Raw genomic sequence first — 19,311 nt, forward strand, 5'->3', positions numbered from 1 at the left:
TCAAGCACCTAAAGCGGTCAAGATCGAAGACTGTTATGGCGGCCTGAGACCAAAACGATGGAAACGTCGTAATAAAATAAATTATCCTGATCAAGCTTGTGATGCTGACATGAATGAGTACTGTGTTGCAGCACCTAAATCATGCAAGAGCGAAGACTGTGATGGTGGCTTGAGACCAAAACGATGGAAACGATGTAATAAAATTAATTTCCTGATCAAGCTTGTGATTCTGACATAATTGAGTACTGTGCTGAAGCACCTAAAGCGGTCAAGAGCGAAGACAGTGATGGTGGCTTGAGATCAAAACGATGGAAATGACATAATAAAATTGTAACGCCCCTCGTGCCAAAAAACTATATTATTTTAAATTAATTAAAAACACCTTGTGTAATGTAATGTAATGTAATGTAATGTATTGTATTATAACATAACAATTACTATAGTACTTATAAGTATATAAGTAGAAGTGTGCTACAATCATATTAGTTTCCCAATGGTAGTAATATAGCTAAATACATATAACTTTGGTGAATTGGGCGCCGTTGCTATACCCTCCAAACGGGTCTATTATGTTGATTATGAGTATTGAACACATACATGAAAAAAAGAATATATGATTTAACGAATAATAATTAATTTTAATGATTCAGATGTATGCGGCTTGTGATTGGAACATAACACATATTAATTAAATACAAAACGACAACAACGATAACACATGCCCTTAACTATAAACAAATACATACACAAAACATAACACTTCAACTGCGAATAATCTGTAATTAAAAGGTGTTATTAAGGGGAAGTAAATATGGTATAGATTGATAATAATAAAATTCTGGGTTGATATGGATTATTGTGGCTTTCCTGGTTATTTTTATGTTGTTTAATTTTCAGGATATACGTAGGCACAGATTTATATTCACCCAAAAGTTCGTCAATTTAAACTTATCATCACTCAAAAGTTCATGTATGATAAACAGTTCAGTGTTCAAACTCTTCAACTTATTTAAAATTATCGTAGCTCAGTGTTAAAAAAAATCTAAGTGCAATAAATAAATATCTTAGAATTTATTTATTATATAATGTTTTCACCTCGGCTGTAGCTCAGGGTTTGCAGGAGTTCTGCTCTAAGACCACTGAGTAGAATGAACTGTAAAGGACACTGAAATAAAAATATTAATTTATAATACTGTTCCATCAGATGTTAAAAATGTACTTAATATGGGTAATTAACTTTGCAATAATCATCAGTCTCAACATTAACATCGCATAAAAGTCCGTACCAAGGACGCTACCAAGATCACGATGGCTACCTTTGGCTTATAGCATAAGCCTCAACTTAATTTGTTGGTAACTTATCTTTTTACCGCTTGATATTGCTGCAAACACTCACGTTCGTAGCTATCACCATACCAATTAATATTAAGTCACTGAATTTACTTGATCTTTTAAGATTATGCCAAAAATGCTAATTTAGATAAGGTCGGCGTCGGGATAGACCCTAACGAAGAGACGCCTATTCGTACTTTTTCCTTCTCATGACATAATTCACGGACGCATTTCCGCCCACGGCGGTATGCTATTACACAAGATAGCCTGCGGCTGTAAACACTGCAGCCAAGAACAGACAAAATAATGTGGGTGATTAACAATCACCTCAAAATACAATGTAAACACTATTAAATATAAAATACTTGTGGTGAGACAAAAATTACAATAAATAACAGAAGTGAAATTACAACAATGAGTTAAATATGGAATCAGGTTAGGTTTGATGGTAGTATAGTCAGTTCAATGTTTATGAATGCTAAGCTGTAGCATGACAGTTTCGTAGTTTGAAGGTTCGACATATTACATTAGAAGGTTAAACAACAACATAGTATCATAACTAATAAAGAAATACATATATGATAATAAAACAATTAATAAATAGTCTTATGTTGCTGTACGCGGTACCATGTACCCGTACAGAATGCTGTCCCAGATGAAGTTTTGTGAAAGATCCTTCTAATAAGTCTAGGGGTTTTCAAAAGTTCATCTTAACTCTTTCTTTCAGTCAATTCTGGTCACGCGATAAATTGGCGGTTGGCGAGCAAACGTCTTTTTTATATTTTATTTTTCCCTCAGCAGGTGCGAGCTAAAAAAAAAAAACACAGCGCACGGCGGTTGAACTAGGAGCAGGAGTGGAGGGAGGGAAAATTTCGCGCCAACGCGACACCCAATCAGCGACGACACTGTGTCGCGCGATCACTTCTCGCTGAACGGTTGTACAGTCAAGACCTGCGTCACGCAGCTCCGCGAAACTCCAACGTTTTTCTCCGTTGCTCCGTCGTTGATGGCAGTCTGGAAGGGCTTACGAGGCACGGACACATTTCAGACACTGGTAAGTGTACTTACGATTGTGAAGATAGCGAAAATATGCAATGTAAAGAACAATTGCAAGCCCTGCATTGTTGTGTACAGGTCCAGCACGGCGTCAGGCGCTACTGCACAGCACCCTGGAACGAGTCGGGGCGACCTTGACAGCGCCACGGGAGGGGACATGGTGGCGGGGACGGCGAACCGTCTCACGGCCACCTGCCGCGAAATCCCAGCTGTAGACTGCACAGCTACAAGGGCGGCGTAATCCACACCACTCTCAGCTGGTGGGAGGCGGCGTCTCGGCGAGACAGTGCCTGCTGACGGCGACGGCGGTGTTCCTGGTCCGACATCGGGACGTTCCACGACTAGCGTGGGACGTCGGAGTTGGGTCCTTACACAGTCGTTGCGTATGCGGTTAGTTCAAACACAATTTCAAGGCGCACTTACACGGGCGTCCTTAACTATAGCTCGGGCGTAACTCGCAAATTTCACTTCTTCAAAACAACAATGTCCTATCTGTGCTTTCCAGTCGTAGCCTCGGGTCACCTCGATCATAACCATTCAACCACAAATAACCATTTAAAATACTAGGAAAAGTACTTAATTCCAACAATTAAAAAAATATATATTATTAGGAGGGTTTAATGTGTTTTGTTTATAACTTAAACCTATTGATATTTAATTTACCATGAACCACAGGGTATTCTTGTACCATTGTTATTGTATCGATACTAACATACAGTAGATTCATGCTATAAATATTAGATAATATTTCTTTTGTTTACATATTTGCTCATAGACATAGCAATTATTTTCAGTTATTTTCTGGTAACATAATTAATTTGATTACAACTAATTAGGCTTATTTACATTTTGCTCTTGGGCTTAGAAATTATATACAAGAATATTCTAACACATCATATACTATTATCATTTACACCTTTCATGTCACTAGGACCACATGAATAGTTGCAATGCAATTAAATGACTTATTATTACAATAATAATAGTTCATTTCATAAAATTCATTTCATGTTATTTCATCTTATAACATAATTGCTTAAATTCAAATACTGCAGACTTGCAGACAATAATAGTGTATTAATATGTTTTTTTTTTTTTTTTTTTTTTTCCATCAGTACATACTGTGTGTTCCCATAACACATATCTTGCAGTGTTCAATAATTTTTTTTTTTCATTTCACTGTTGATGTGAAATTATAATTTCAGGATATTAGTCTGACTGATTTCATCACACTTTGTTGACACTTGTTACACACTTTGGCCACAGGCAACTACTGGGTAGCACAGAAAATTATTTACTCTTGCTCGCGACACCAGTGTTCCATGTTCTGTATCACAGCCAGAAGAATAGACCCCAACAAGTAGGTCGTTTGAAACTTCAAGAAATGATAACTTTCGTGTGACAACAACAAAATTAGTGTGTGAAGTATATACAACCATGTTGTATTCTTTTCAGTGGCAAATTAAGCTACTGCTTAATATTCAAATTTAAATTCAAGTGTTTTTATTCATTCAAAGCAAAGTGTTTTTAAATGGCTCTCTATAAATATATAATATACAATGCCAAACATAATACACATTATAACCAAAATTTGTGCAATTTTTACACATGATATTACACAGTCAAATTCATGGCAATTTTCATTTTATTTTATTTTTCTGAAGTGAGCTTAAAAATCAGTAAGTGCTACAATAATTTCATCATATGGATAACGCAAACAAGGTAACTAGTTCATAGAGGGTTTGCATGGCTTTGTAGTTGCAAGAGTGATATGTGGCTTATTTGATATGCTGTGTGCATGCTTGCTTATGTGGACAATCAGCTGGTCAGCGAATTCTAACACATTCTGTTACACTTGGTCATGATAGCTATTCTCACACATGTCAGTGGGTATTCATACAGGATACACAGTTGTTTTTAATTCCACAGCTGACACCTGGTCATGCTCGTGTGTACATGTTGTAATGTTGACACCAACTCTGTGGTGCTAGCGCCATGCAATGCTGTATACATAGCTCTCTGGCTATACACTGTTACACACAATAAAATCCTAGTGTGGGTGGACTATTTCACCATGCCTCATCACTGGACAAACTGGCCTTACACTCGTAGGCTGCCAGTGTAGTGTATCAATAGACACTACAAAACACAATAACAGCAAAAATAACATCTCATGGCTGGCACTACCATTGCTGGCATAACATGTGAAACATCACACATTTGCACTATAGGATGTCCTGTCCTCTATTTACATAGGACCATCCAATGTATTCTATACAACAACTGTACATTCAGGCTATCTTCCACAGTAGTATACATGATGAGTTCTAATGAGCTCTGACCAAACACATCTTTACAGATTACTGGGCTGGTTGTAGGCCCTTAAATGTGTTAAATTATACCTTCCCACAACTTGGTTGGTAACAGGGTCTTGCAGCTCGTAGCAATTTCCACGTATGATCTTGCTTACCACATATGGGCCTTCGAAGAGCAGAAACAGCTTCTTCGTCACTCGTTCCCATTTCTTGCTCACCGGAGCTGTTCTTAGAAGCACTCGGTCTCCAACTTGGAACTGCTTTACTCTAGATGAACTCTTGCGTTTTCTCCTGGCTAAAGCTTCTGCTTGTAGTCACTTACTGATGAGGTGCTCAACCTCTTGACCGGTTGGCCATTCCGTCACATCCGTATCTATGTCTTTTTCAGGTAAATAGAGTGGGTTAATCGCCACCGACCGATCCAGACTTAGGGCTTCATGAGGGGTAAAACCGGTGGAACTATGCACTGTATGGTTTAATATGCACTCAATCGCAGGTATGCGATCACGCCATGACTGTTGTGCACCATGGCACATAACACGTAGAGTATTCCCCAAAGACTTCATAACTCTCTCAACAGGGTTACTTTGAGGGTGCCTTATAGATGACATAGTAGGTATCACATTCATCTTCTTTAGGCCTGTCTGCCACAGTTCACTCTGGAACTGGGTACCATGGTCTGACAGTACCATCCTAGGTGTTTGCACTTCCTTACAAAATTTTTGCAGGTACCTCAAAACTGTTTTTGCAGTTGCGTGCTTAATTGGAAACAACCTGGTATACTTAGTATACACATCCATTATCACAAAAATATACTGGACACCTGCTTTAGATGGTGGCAGTGGACCAAACAAATCTACTGACACTAGCTGCATAGGTTGGCTGGGTAGAATTGCCTCTAGAGTTCCATGCAGGTTCTCAGGGGGTGCCTTTGATTTCTGACACAGGTCACAGGATTTAGTATAAGAGGTAATTGTACGTGGCATGTTCGGCCAGTACAACTGTCTGCTGACAGCTTCAAATACTTTCTTACCTCCCATGTGACCTAGGGTTTCATGTATTTCCTTCACTATAGGAAAAATCATGCAACTGGGCACTACTGGTTTCCAGTTTTCAGAAAATATATGTTTCTGTTTAGGATGAGCAAACAAAACACCTTCAGCTGACATGCTGAAATGTTGATGTATTCGATGATCAGCAGGCTTATCAGTTAATCCTTGCTTTATCTTGCAGCAGAAATCATCTGTGTTTTGCTTCTCCTTTAAATCTTGTAATATTAATTTCAAATTAGAATTATTTTGAAATGGGCTAGGCTGATTGATTGCCACAAGAAATTCCTTTGGTCTGCTTGCAACTGGATGGGTGTCTGAGTTTAATTCTGCCAGTCTACTTAAGCAATCAGCTGTGACATTAGCTGTGCCTTTAATGTGTTGAATATGTATGTCGTATTCTTGCAGTAATAGACACCATCTTGTCAAACGGCTGCCAAATAATTTTCCTGCTTTCAGACAAGTAAGAGCTTGATGGTCTGTCAGTAGGTTGACTTTCTCACCTATCAACAAGTCTCTGAATTTCTGCAGGGACCATACTATTGCCAAGGCTTCCCTCTCTGTAACTGTGTAGTTACGCTCAGCCTTGTTGAGTGTGCGGCTGGCCATAGCAACAGTTCTCTCTTGTCCTGCATTATCACACTGGGCTAGCTTGCACCCTAATGCAATGTCTGAAGCATCGGTATACAGGAAAAATTCCTTGTTTTGTACCGGATGATAAATCACGTGTTCAGCCAAAAATAATTGTTTCAAATTTTGAAAAGCTTTTGTATGCTTGCTTGTCCATTCCCAGATCTTGTTCTTTTTCAATAATTCAAACAGAGGTGATGCCAGTTGTGCTACTTGGTCTGAGTAGTTTCTGTAGAAACCAATTATCCCAAGAAATGCTCTGAGTTGTTTGACATTTCTGGGTGCAGAGAACTCCTGAATTGCCTGAAGCTTGTCAGGGGCTGTTTTGATGCCTTCTGGTGTTAGTATATGTCCCAGAAATGGCAGTTCATCCCTACAAAACACTGACTTTTTTAGTTTCACTGTCATCCCAGCAGATTGCAACTTCTGTAGTACCGTTCCTATGTGCTGGACATGCTCCTCAAATGTAGTTGACGTAATCAGTATGTCATCAACATACGCTCGTGCAAAACCACTGCACTCAGGGCCTAAGGTGGCTGCTAGGCACCTGGTGAATTCTGCTACTGCATTACACAGTCCAAAGGGCATGACCTGGAACATGTACTGCTGATTCCTAAATAGGAATGCAGTATACTGTTGAGACTGGGGTTCTAGGGGAATTTGCCAATATCCAGATGACAAATCTAGGGTGGTGAGATATTTTACACCCTGATACAACCTTAGTATCTCACTGGTTTGTACTGGGCTCTCTCTATCCTTGATGGTAATACGATTCAATTCTCTGGCGTCAAGGCAAAGCCTTACTGTACCATCTTTCTTGCCAACACATACTATTGGATTAGCATATGGGCTAGCCTCTCTCTTGATGACCTTCCATTCTATCATAAGCTTAAGATACTCCGTAGCCTCCAGTAGGTACTTTGCTGGTATTGGACAGGACTTACGGTGAAACGGTTCATCCTCTTTAATACAGATCTTGGCTTTGTACATGTTATTGAGACCTGGTTTATCAGAGAAAATCTCTTGATAACTGGCTAGCAAGTGATATAACACATTCATCTGCTCATGTGGTACTGTGTTTACACCACAGATGGCAGTAGAAATGTCTTCCAATGAGGCTGTTAGGCTAGAGTTGACATTGCAACTGTTAATCTGCCTAAGCATAGGCATGTTAGCTAACAGTCCTACCAAATTTTCTTTCACACTCCATTGATCTGACAATGGGATGGAGTGTTGACTGTCACTGGCAGTTATAGTCCATAATTGAAAATTAATAATTATTCCAAATTGTGTTAGGAAATCTGTCCCTAAAATCAGTTGTTTAGCGAGGCCTTTCACCACTAAAGCTGAAACTTGTTTTGGCTGTCCCAGACCTTCAATGTGCAGCAACAGTTGTCGATTGACAACTGGGCTGGCTCTTGAAGTTACTCCCAGTATTTTCAATGCTGGCACAGGCATGACAGGTACCCTTACACCTGTTTGCTCGAGCTGTCTCACAAGCTCCTCACTCACACAGGTGACCTCAGCACCACTATCAATTAGTGCTGGTACACCGATGCCGTTTACCTCTAGCGGTATCTCTGGGCAGACAGTTTTGATCTGAGGTAGATCATCCTCATGTATCTCTCTGAAGAGAAACTCCCTCTCATTCTCCTTCATTAATACAGTGCAAATAAATTTGTGATAGTTAATGTAACCATGTCGTGTGTCAATGGTTACTGGCGTGTGTGCATGTTCCCCCTCGTCTGGATAATGGGTCGTGGTTCGGGGCGATTTAATCTGGTCCCACTCTAGTTTAACGGGCTGTCCCGTTGGTTGTTGCTACTTGATGATGTAGCAGGGTGGTTTCCACTTGGTGCGGTCCAGCTGCTTGATGGACCATGGGCTGCATGGGCCACAGCAGTCCGGAACTCAGTAGCAATGGGGTTGATAGGTGTGTTGCGCTGGAAATATCCCATGCTCTGCTGGCTGGGTGAATGATGTGATGGCGGTGGATAGGGAAATGAATATTGATGACTGGCAGGTGGGCCGGTACTTCTTATGTTTCCGCAGCCTTCCTCCTGTTCAGTCGGGACTCTGGTGTGTGGCATTCGGTAATCATGCTGATAGTAAGCTGTTGATGGATAGCTGCGCTTCTGGTTTACAGGGCGGTAATCAGCTTCTCCATCTGATTCAGCAGCTCTATGCCTATAGCTTGACTTCCTGGGAGGCCGTTCCATTGCCTTCCTGTTCTGTTGCCGCTGATCCTCATCCTCACCTTCACTGTTGCTCCTGGGCCGCTGGTTCCACCACTTCTTCTTCGGATAGGGCTTGTTCTGGTATGATTTCCTACCCTTCTTGTATCCATACTTGAAACTGTTGTTGTTATTAGGCTCTGACTCAGAGTACCTGGTACTCTTCTCACAGTTTATGAGATGTACATTTGCTTGTCTGTCGTCTTTGTTTCTTCCTTGCCAGTAAGTGTTAACTGGTCCTTGCTTTTGGTAGGCCGGCTGAGATGGCTTCTCAGACTCCTCCTTGCTGGCTTGACCCTTCTGAAGGCGTTGTAATTTGTCTACTGCCAACACGTGATCACGAAACTCTGTGACATCTTTGTAGGCATGGCCAGACATTTGTATTTGGTAGGCGACAGGTAACTGTGTTAGCATGGTGGCGATGAACTCTTCGTCTGACATGACGATGTCCAAGTACCTGGTGCGTTCGTACATGGTGACTATGTGCGCCTCCAGCGAACCACCTCTCTTGCTGTCAAAACGGTCAGCATGTAGCTGAGCACGCAGATTGCCTTGTACTTTCAAGCTCCAGTACTGGCTCTTGAATTGGTCCTTGAATTGGTCGAAGGAAGTAGTCTGAGTGCTTTGAAGCTCCCACCAATAGAATGCCGTGCTCTTGAGGGCAAAATTCAGACACTTTAATTTCTCTGTGTCTGTCAAGGCAAACGTTCTGGCATAATCCTCAAACTTCTTCAAGAAGCGAATAGGATTTTCTTGTAACTTGCCAGAGAATGTGGGAATAGACTCCGACCAGTGTTTGGCGGGGTGGTGCATAAGTGTGACCTGGTCCAAGTGTGCAGGTGAGCATGAACGTGGTTGAGGAGAGTGGTTGACGGCAGGTGTAGTTGCTGTAGTAGGTGCAGGCATGGTAGGGGTGAGTGATGTGACAGAAGTCACATTGCTAGGCAGCCCACCTTTCTGCTGGGTGGCCTGTAGCTGCATGGCTGCATCCCCACTCTGTGAATTCTTTTCTGCCACAACTCTGAACTCTGCTTCCACACTATTCCATCTTGATTTTAGTAGGGCTGTTGTGTTCTCCACCTCCTCTAACATCTCACTCAATACCTGGGCATGTCCTTGCTGCTCCAGTCTGGCCCTATCTACTACCCTCACCAATGTGGTGGTATGAGTTTCCAAATTGTCAACTCTGGATGCCTGAGTCTGGACCTGCTCTGACAGTTGAGTCATTGATTGAGACTGGTCCTGCAATCTAGTCTCTATCCTCTCTTCCAATTCAGTCAGTCCCTCTTGCAACCTGGAGTTGAGTAGATCCATCTTGCTGTCAATGTGTTGACGCATCTCTGCATTCTGGCTGTTTATTTGGCTGGTTAGGTTAGCCTGCATGTCCTGCTGTTGACTTGCTAAGTTGCTCTGCATTTCTTGCTGATGACTGACTAAGTTGCTCTGCATTTCTTGCTGATGACTGACTAAGTTGTTCAGCTGGCTGGCTGTTTGCTGTCCTTCGATTTGTATTATCAATCTCAGCTGTTGCAGCAACTGTGACATATCTGTTATCCTAGGGGGCTGAGTAGTCATGGAGTTCACTGCAGGACCTGTGGTTGCTGCTGTCCCAGCGGTTGGCATGCTGGTTTCAGCTGTCCCGACTCCCTGGAATTCCTCCTCCTCAGATTGTTCCTCATCTGAGTCGCTTGGTGACTTGGCAGGAATGGGGGTAACAGCAGGTTCTACCTGTTCCCTTGGTACATTAATACTGCTACTGTAGGTGGCAGCATATCTGTGATCATCCTGCTCCTGAACAGGGGCAGGGTAATTGTCTAATGGAGAGGCTTCTGACTCCTCCAGCTCCCTAACTTCCTCCATGGCAGCAGACTGGCTAGCAGCTCGATTACGAAGTTCGTACCCTTTTCCCGAAGACATTTTTGTAATAATATTTCAGTGTTTACAGTGAAATTCCTCTTCGAGCCACCATGTTGTGGGCCACTTTTTTGTAATGTAATGTGTTCAATACTCATAATCAACATAATAGACCCGTTTAAAGGGTATAGCAACAGCGCCCAATTCACCAAAGTTATATGTATTTAGCTATATTACTACCATTGGGAAACTAATATGATTGTAGCACACTTCTACTTATATACTTATAAGTACTATAGTAATTGTTATAATACAATACATTACATTACATTACATTACATTACAAAATGTATTGTATTATAACAATTACTATAGTACTTATAAGTATATATGTAGAAGTGTGCTACAATAGTATTAGTTTCCCAATGGTAGTAATATAGCTAAATACATATAACTTTGGTGAATTGGGCGCCGTTGCTATACCATCCAAACGGGTCTATTATGTTGATTATGAGTATTGAACACATACATGAAAAAGAATATATGAATTAACGAATAATAATTAATTTTAATGATTCAGATGTATGCGGCTTGTGATTGGAACATAACACATATTAATTAAATACAAAACGACAACAACGATAACACATGCCCTTAACTATAAACAAATACATACACAAAACATAACACTTCAACTGCGAATAATCTGTAATTAAAAAGGTGTTATTAAGGGGAAGTAAATATGGTGTAGATTGATACACTTGGAAACTGCTGGGCAAAATATTAAGAAAATTAAAGTTAATTTCCAGAGGGGACACGAGGTGGTGAACAAGACAAAATTTACACTCCCTGCACACTAGTAACTTGGGAGTTCGTGGATCGTTATGTAGAAGAAGTTATATGATAAATAAATACACTATATAAATAATTTGGTCTCTATGTTTTCCTGGTTTATTATTAAGAGGTTTTGCTTTAGCATTATTTCGACATGATAATAAAGATCTTAGTAATTAACAAAGTTAAGGTGAAGCCCCTATATTATTTAAAACAATACATATTACACCTTAACAAAGAAATGATTACATTAACAAAATTTCAAGTATAGCACCAAAAATTTGATTCTCCCAATGATTACATATATATTAGTTTCCTTGATTTTACATGTTCTTGAGGATTACGTTCTTAAAGCACTGCTCGCTGGTATCTTTTTAATGAATTTAGTTCCTTCTATGCAAGCAAATATATATAGCTCTTATCACCCGGGTCTTCCCAGGATGACGTCGGACAGAGAGGAAAACTCTTCTAAAGGGGGAAATCAGCTGGAGGTCCCGAAGATTATGCGGGGAGCAGTTTCTCTCCCCAGAAAATTGGACCCTGTCTGAAACACAAGTCAAATTCAAAACGAATTAGACCTGCTTCCAGACAGTCATACACAGTCGGCGCGAAAGGCCAACAAACGGGAATATGGGGAGGAAAAAAAAAAACGGATTACTCACCAAACAGGGTGTGGAAACAGGCCTCCCAGGTGTCTCGCGCCGTCATCAGGATGACGCGCACCGAGAAATCGTAGATGCGCGTTAGGAAAACAAATTTTTAAAGAATAACAAAAAAAAATTTAACTACACATTACTTTTTCTAACAACTACATCTGCCTGGCTACTGTACAAATGGGATCACATCCCTTAAGCACCTGACTACATATTTTTTGCAACCGAAAATCGCCATTCCCGCGAAAAGCCTCTTAGCGCAGAGGACGCCGAGAAGACGTGGTCAACAGCCGAGGTCAGAGTACTGAGTCCCGGCGATGATGGTCAAAGCTACTAATTAAATCGGGTGGTCGGCCCTAGGAAAAAAGAGGGGGAAGGTTCGGCTCATGGCCGAAAACATGCGAAGGAGTCCGAGGCGGTCGTGACAAAAACACGACATGTGCGCTCTCTACCGGCAAGTACAGAAGGCAACAAACAATCGACTTCTACAGGCCGCGAGAAGAAACATAGTGCCTTATGGCGCCGCGGCGCTGCTTTCTAGCGGCGTAAAGGGGAACTAACTGAGGCGGTGATCTGACTTGCCACCAGGTGTCACGAGGGTGTGCTCTACACGCTGGCGACCAGGCCCGCGGTTACTTTTTCTGCCGCTAGATGTCGTGGACGTCTTTGTAAGACCAGGGAGAAAGTCCTTGAACTAGCCCATCGTCTTGGCTAATTTCACGTCAGGTCACTGCTCCCGACTTTATTTCTCAGAACTAAGGTGAGGTGGAGAGAGAGGAAGGGGGGACAGATATAGCCACTAAGGTGGGAACACAGGTCCACTGGAGACCCATTTGTGACGAGACTTGCTATTCTCAGCAGGCCTCTAAGAAGTAGCAGCTTGCAGCCCAGAAGCTGCTCTATGCAATTTTGGTCATGAAGAGAAATAAAATTACAAACTCGGGACGTGACTGCAGGCGAGAGAAATTACAACCGGGCTGCCCACGTCCACATTTGACAGCAAAATATCAGATAGTCCCCCTGGGAAAGGGGTCTTCGGTCCACTGGCACAAAGTTTAAACACGTGGCGTACACCGGCCTAACAAAGAGTAAATCACCCCCTTAACAACCAGATAAATTAAAAAAATAAGATTTCCAAAAAAAAATATATTTAAATTATAGAAAAATTTAAAAAAATGTGACGAAATACCTAATTTCCGGCACAAAATAAATTTTCCTAATCAAGCTTGTGACAATCACTGGTTTGATGACGAAAGTGACCTTGTGGTTGGTGTTGAAACAGAAGACACCAGGGATAATGATATTTATTATAAACATACAAGGAAGATGAACGTAGCAGAGAGATTGATTATACCTCATGGGAAGATCGTAACATATTGGTTGACAGGCTAAGACTTCTACATGGTTCGCTTTGTGCAGGAAACTATTCGAGCATCAAAGAAATATCCTTCATACTTAAATAACTGAGGGAAGCTGGCTACATAAAATAATGGTTTCCATTAATTGCATGTGTATAAACTTGAAGAAAAATTAAGATTTTTAAAAAATGTATTTTATCATTTCTCGAAAGCTCATTTCTAAATAAATGTATAACTTAAAGGTGTAAAAAAGTCACCACTGACATCCAAAATGTATACTAATAAAGTCATGCATGTAATCATGTCAAGATCGATAAAAAATGTAATTGAAATCAGTTGGAGCATTTGGAGCTGTAGGTGTAATTGGAGCTGTTGGAGCATTTGAAGAATTTGGAGCTGTTGGAGCATTTTGAGCCTTGGAGCATTATGAGATAATGGAGCTGTTGGAGCATTTTAAGGATTTGGAGTATTTAGAGCATTTGGAGTATTTGGAGCTGTTGGAGCATTTGGAGCTGTTGGAGCATTTGGAGCATTTGGTGCATTTGGAGCTGTTGGAGCATTTTGAGCATTTGGAGCTGTTGGAGCATTTGGAGCATTTGGTGCATTTGGAGCCTTTGTAGCATTTGAAGCTGTTGGAGCATTTGGAGCATTTGGAGCTGTTGGAGCATTTGGAGCTTTTGGAGCTTTTGGAGCATTTGTAGCTTTTCGAGCATTTGGAGAATTTGGAGCATTTGGAGCTGTTGGAGCATTTGGAGCATTTGGAGCTGTTGGAGCATTTGGAGCATTTGGTGCATTTGGAGCCTTTGTAGCATTTGGAGCTGTTGGAGCATTTGAAGCTGTTGGAGCATTTGGAGCATTTGGAGTTGTTGGAGCATTTGGAGCTGTTTGAGCATTTGGAGCTGTTTGAGCATTTGGAGCATTTGGTGCATTTGGAGCTGTTGGAGCATTTGGAGCATTTTGAGCCTCTGGAGCTGTTGGAGCTGTTGGAGCTGTTGGAGCTAAGAATAAGTCGTTTCACGTCTATGCAGGGCTAAATGTTTATAAGATTGCTGGCTTTCGCAAGTGATCCCTTAGTAGGATAGAAATTATGTAATAAATATTATGTTTGTAAAATAACTTGCGGTGTTTTATTTCTCGAACCTGACATTTTTCTGGTTTTTAAATTAAATTTATTTTCAGCTTCGTTCATAGATCGAAGAAAGTTTCGATTCAATATGTAAAATAATGTGTGATTTTTTCGGTGAATTTTGGAATTTTTCCCGAACTAATAAGTCAATAAATACAAATATCTAAAATGGCGGTCGTATTGGTTTAAAGGATGATGGTAATAGGTGATTTCATGTGTCTTTTAGGACTTTGATAATAATTTATTATAATAATTTTTTTTCCATAAAATTATTTTTTTGCTTCATCCAAGGATAGAACCAAGAACAGGAATTGATACAATCAATCATTACTTTATTGAGTGAATTTTTTGATGAATTTTGGAATTTTTTCCAGATTTTCTAGCTAAATAATTACACGATTCCAAGATGGCACCGAAATTTCTAGATGGCAGGCACTCCAGTAATAATAAATGATTACTGCACTCTAGCGGGTAAAACTTAAACAAGTATGATGGTAATGTACTCTATAAGACGAGTACACGCACAAGATGGTGTCCTCCAGCAGACGAAAACAAGATGGTGGCAATGACCTCCAGCAGGTGGTAGCTCCTGGTAGCATGTACTGAACGCAAATGACGGATCCCTGATGGTCGTCAAGGTAAAAGTCAAATTTAAAGGTCAAGGTCAAATTGCAAGGTCAAGGTCAAAGTTCAAGGTCAAGGTCAAAGTTCAAGGTTAAGTTAAAAATTTAAGTTCAAATTTCAAGGTCAAGGTCAAAGTTCAATGCCAACAATTGAGGACAAAGTTATGGTGAACAGAATATTATACTAACATGGTATCAGCAAACTCTAGCAGACGAAAACAAGATGTGGTCTCCAGCGGATGAAGACAAGATGGCGGACATGTCGTCATATCAGCTGACGATATATATATATACTTTGCTATTGGTGGTGGTAGATCAAGTGTAGGTGGCTTCTGTGGAGGGAGGATCTGTTTTTTTTTGCTCTAATAGTTTCGAAGCAAGGACAGGAATCAAACTAATTAATCAGTATTCTAATAAGTAATTTTTTTGATGAATTTTGGAATTTTTCTCGAATCTCTAGCATTAAACTTATGTATTTTCAAGATGGCGACCGTATCGAAAAGTACAACGGTGTTTTTTAAGAAATTTATTATTAAATTCGATTGATTAATTTTTAATGATTTTTAAATTTTTTCCCGTCTTCCTAACAAAACAAATACGGATATTATAGATTGTGACCGTAACGATAATTGTTACAGTTACGTCTTAATACATGATGGTGGTTCTGTCTCGAACAGGTGATGCTATTATTACTTCAAATCAAAAAAATTGCAAGTTCGAAATTGCATGTTATTTTTATATATACCTTATTTTATTCTCAGTTTGGTAAATGTCCGATGGCCGTGCGGTTAAAGGCGTATGTTTTCCAACTTAGAGATCAGAGCTTCAATGGTTCGAATCACAGCGCTTCCAAAGTATTTTGTTAAAAAATTTAAATTTAATATTTCGATAAGGACCATAATAGCTATGGTAGGTAATTGAACATCGACCTTATGTGATGAATCAGAGCGACGCTGGCGCTCTCTATGAACAAACAGCAGAAATAAAGTCAATGGTATCCAAGATGGTGGCCGCCAGAAGAACAAAAAAAAAAATAAAATAAAGAGCTAAGCTGGCGCTTTCTAGAAACAAACAGCGGAAACAAAGTCAAAGGTATGCAAGATGGCGGCACCCAGAAGAACAAAAAATAATCAAGCATTGCTGGCGCTATCTAGGAACAAAGAACAGAAACAAAGTTGACGGCATCCAAGATGGCGGCCTCCAGCGGAACAGAAAAATTTAATATGGCGGTCATGACGAAAATTTCATCATAATGAGTGGGGCACTCTATTTAAATATGGCGGATCCAAGATGGCAAAAAAAAAAAAAAAAACAGACTTAGGTCGTTGAAACCGTAGTCGTCCATTCCTAGATGTCTAAAAATTGTAACGAACGTAAATGCTGAATTATTTTTACATAGAATGTAAAGTATTTCCTCAGTATATAACATTATTTTTTTAAACTTTTTCTTTTACTGTAAGTTCTCACATGCTCTGTGGTTTTTAAATAAAATAGTTTGACTCAAAGTTTTTTGTCCTAAAGTCATTTGTCCTAACTTGGTTTTTCATAATGTCATTTGTCCTAACTTGGTTTTTCATAATGTCATTTGTCCTAAAATCATTTGTCCTAAAAGTCGTTTGTCCTAAAGTCGTTTGTCCTAAAGTCGTTTGTCCTAAAGTCGTTTGTCCTAATGTCGTTTGTCCTAAAGTCGTTTGTCCTTATTTCGTTTGTCCTAATGTCGTTTGTCCTAAAGTCGTTTGTCCTAAAGTCGTTTCTCCTAAAGTCGTTTGTCCTAAACCTCAGAGTAAGGATTTATCGATATTGGAACCGTCGTTTGTCCTAAAAGTCGTTTGTCCTAAAGTCGTTTGTCCTAAAGTCGTTTGTCCTAAAACTCAGAGTAAAAATATTTTGAAGCTATTCCGTCGTTTGTCCTAAAATTAATTTGTCCTAAAGTCGTTTGTCCTAAAGTCGTTTGTCCTAATTTTTAGGACAAACGAAATTAGGATAAACGCTTTAGGACAAACGATTTTAGGACAAACGACGTGTACCCGTTGTGATTAGGTGAAGATTTGGTTTGACCTTATTACATTTTAACGCAGTTAATTGTGTGTGCGTGTGTGTGGTGATTTATAAGTAATCATGTCAAATAGAGTAGTTTTGTCTGGGAATATTTCACCATTTATTGTGATCCATTAAAAGCAACGTGTAATCAGAGGTACTTGAAAAGCTCTAATTGGCTCAGAAGTTCGGCAAGATCGGCAGCAGATGATCGGCATCGGCATGATCGGCAAAATAGGTGATTGGCCCAGCTCTACATGTGTCACACTTGTACCGTACTGTAGTCAAATTTTTAGTGCATGGCGGTTCATGATGCCTGCAAGTGATACAATTTTAAAAGGTTGTATTGCAGTAGATGTAGTACCCGAGTGTACGTGATAATAGCACATCAGCATTGGTAGTTGATGAGGTCGGAGCCTTTGTCATTTCTGTAGTCATCAAAGTCCCCTCAGCTAGCATAACTGCAATCTTAAAGTCTCCTGGCATTGTCACTGATAATGGTACACCTTCCACCGGGATCAGCGGTCGTCGACATCAATGCTGTTGATGCCACATCTACCAGCCACGTTGTGGATGCTAGGTCAGACTGGACTGTCTAAATTGTTTATTACCTTTGATACACTGATAGTCTTATTTGGACATTATTCTGACATCTAATTCTTTCATGTCTGAAAGCATAAGATACATTGGTAAAATATCTGAAGACAGTACCTATGATGCTGTGTTGAACTTTATTATGAACTTCCGTTGCTCATTGTTGTCACCGAGACTGCTGTTTTCAATACTGTTTTCGAAACACTGCACAATCCTCAACCATTGGAACTGCACCTGTCAAAGTCTCCTCTGCTGTTGAAATCACACCCATTGAAGTTTCCTAAGTAGATGTATATAGTATGTATGAGGGCACCGGTGGGTGGTGGGGGATCCGGGGATCCGATCCAGACACCTTAAGGCTTCGCTTCATCACCCATGTTGGATTACGTCACTTCCGCCGGCCATACACGCACGAAAAAGTGTCCCGTTACGTTCATCAGCCATGTACGCACGAAAAAATGTCCCGTTACGACGGACAGACCAGCTCGCCAGGACGTCTCGCTATGAAAAGTATTAGGCGGTAATAAACAGCCAGGAGGTAACGAATATAAGCCTACTTCTACACGTGTTATGAACGCCGGATACATACGGCCAGGCAACCGTGTGTTTTGGCGCGCTCTACTTCCACGACGCGCAACGGCACCGGCAAGTTTTTATTACTACCTCCTCTCAAGTTCTGATCTCCTAATACTTCACAGCAGAGAAGCGCTGTTGGTCGGAGCCCGTAGGTACTTCCTTCGCACGCCTAACCTAACCTAACCTAACCTAAACTAACCTCACATAACCTAATCCATATGCTAATCTATGCTAACCTAACCTAACCTAAAATAAACTAAACTAAACTAAACTAACTACACCTAACCTAATCCATATGCTAATCTATGCTAACCTAACCTAACCTAACCTAACCTAACATAACCTAACCTAAACTAACCTAACCTAACCTAATCCATATGCTAATATATGCTAACCTAACCTAACCTAACCTAACCTAAACTAAACTAAACTAAACTAAACTAAACTAAACCTAACCTAACCTAACCTAACCTAATCCATATGCTAATCTATGCTAACCTAACCTAACCTAACCTAACCTAATCCATATGCTAATCTATGCAAACCTAACCTAACCTAACCTAAACTAAACTAAACTAAACTAACCTAACCTAATCCATATGCTAATCTATGCTAACCTAACCTAACCTAACCTAAACTAAACTAAACTAAACTAAACTAAACTAAACCTAACCTAACCTAACCTAACCTAACCTAACCTAACCTAACCTAACCTAACCTAAACTAAACTAAACTAAACTAAACTAACCTAACCTAATCCATATGCTAATCTATGCTAACCTAACCTAACCTAACCTAATCCATATGCTAAGCTATGCTAACCTAACCTAATCCATGCCAATCTATGCTAATCCATATGATAATCTATGCTAACCTAACCTAACCTAACCTAATCCATATGCTAATCTATGCTAACCTAACCTAACCTAACCTAATCAATATGCTAATCTATGCTAACCTAACCTAATCCATGCCAATCTATGCTAATCCATATGCTAATCTATGCTAACCTAACCTAACCTAACCTAATCCATATGCTA

General features: G+C 40.1%; 1 protein-coding gene across 1 annotated transcript in view; it reads left to right on the forward strand.

Annotated features, from left to right (window-relative positions):
• The first annotated feature begins 9,028 nt into the window (after positions 1-9,028).
• LOC134527293 (CLIP domain-containing serine protease B4-like) overlaps positions 9,029-19,311 on the forward strand; it is a 69,716-nt gene continuing 59,433 nt past the window's right edge. Inside the window, exon 1 of the mRNA XM_063359848.1 lies at positions 9,029-9,138. Coding sequence (XP_063215918.1) covers positions 9,029-9,138 — 110 coding nt within the window. The remainder of the gene's footprint in view (positions 9,139-19,311) is intronic.

This window comes from Bacillus rossius, chromosome 1 (genome assembly GCF_032445375.1).
Source record: "Bacillus rossius redtenbacheri isolate Brsri chromosome 1, Brsri_v3, whole genome shotgun sequence".
Taxonomy (NCBI): Eukaryota; Metazoa; Arthropoda; class Insecta; order Phasmatodea; family Bacillidae; genus Bacillus; species Bacillus rossius.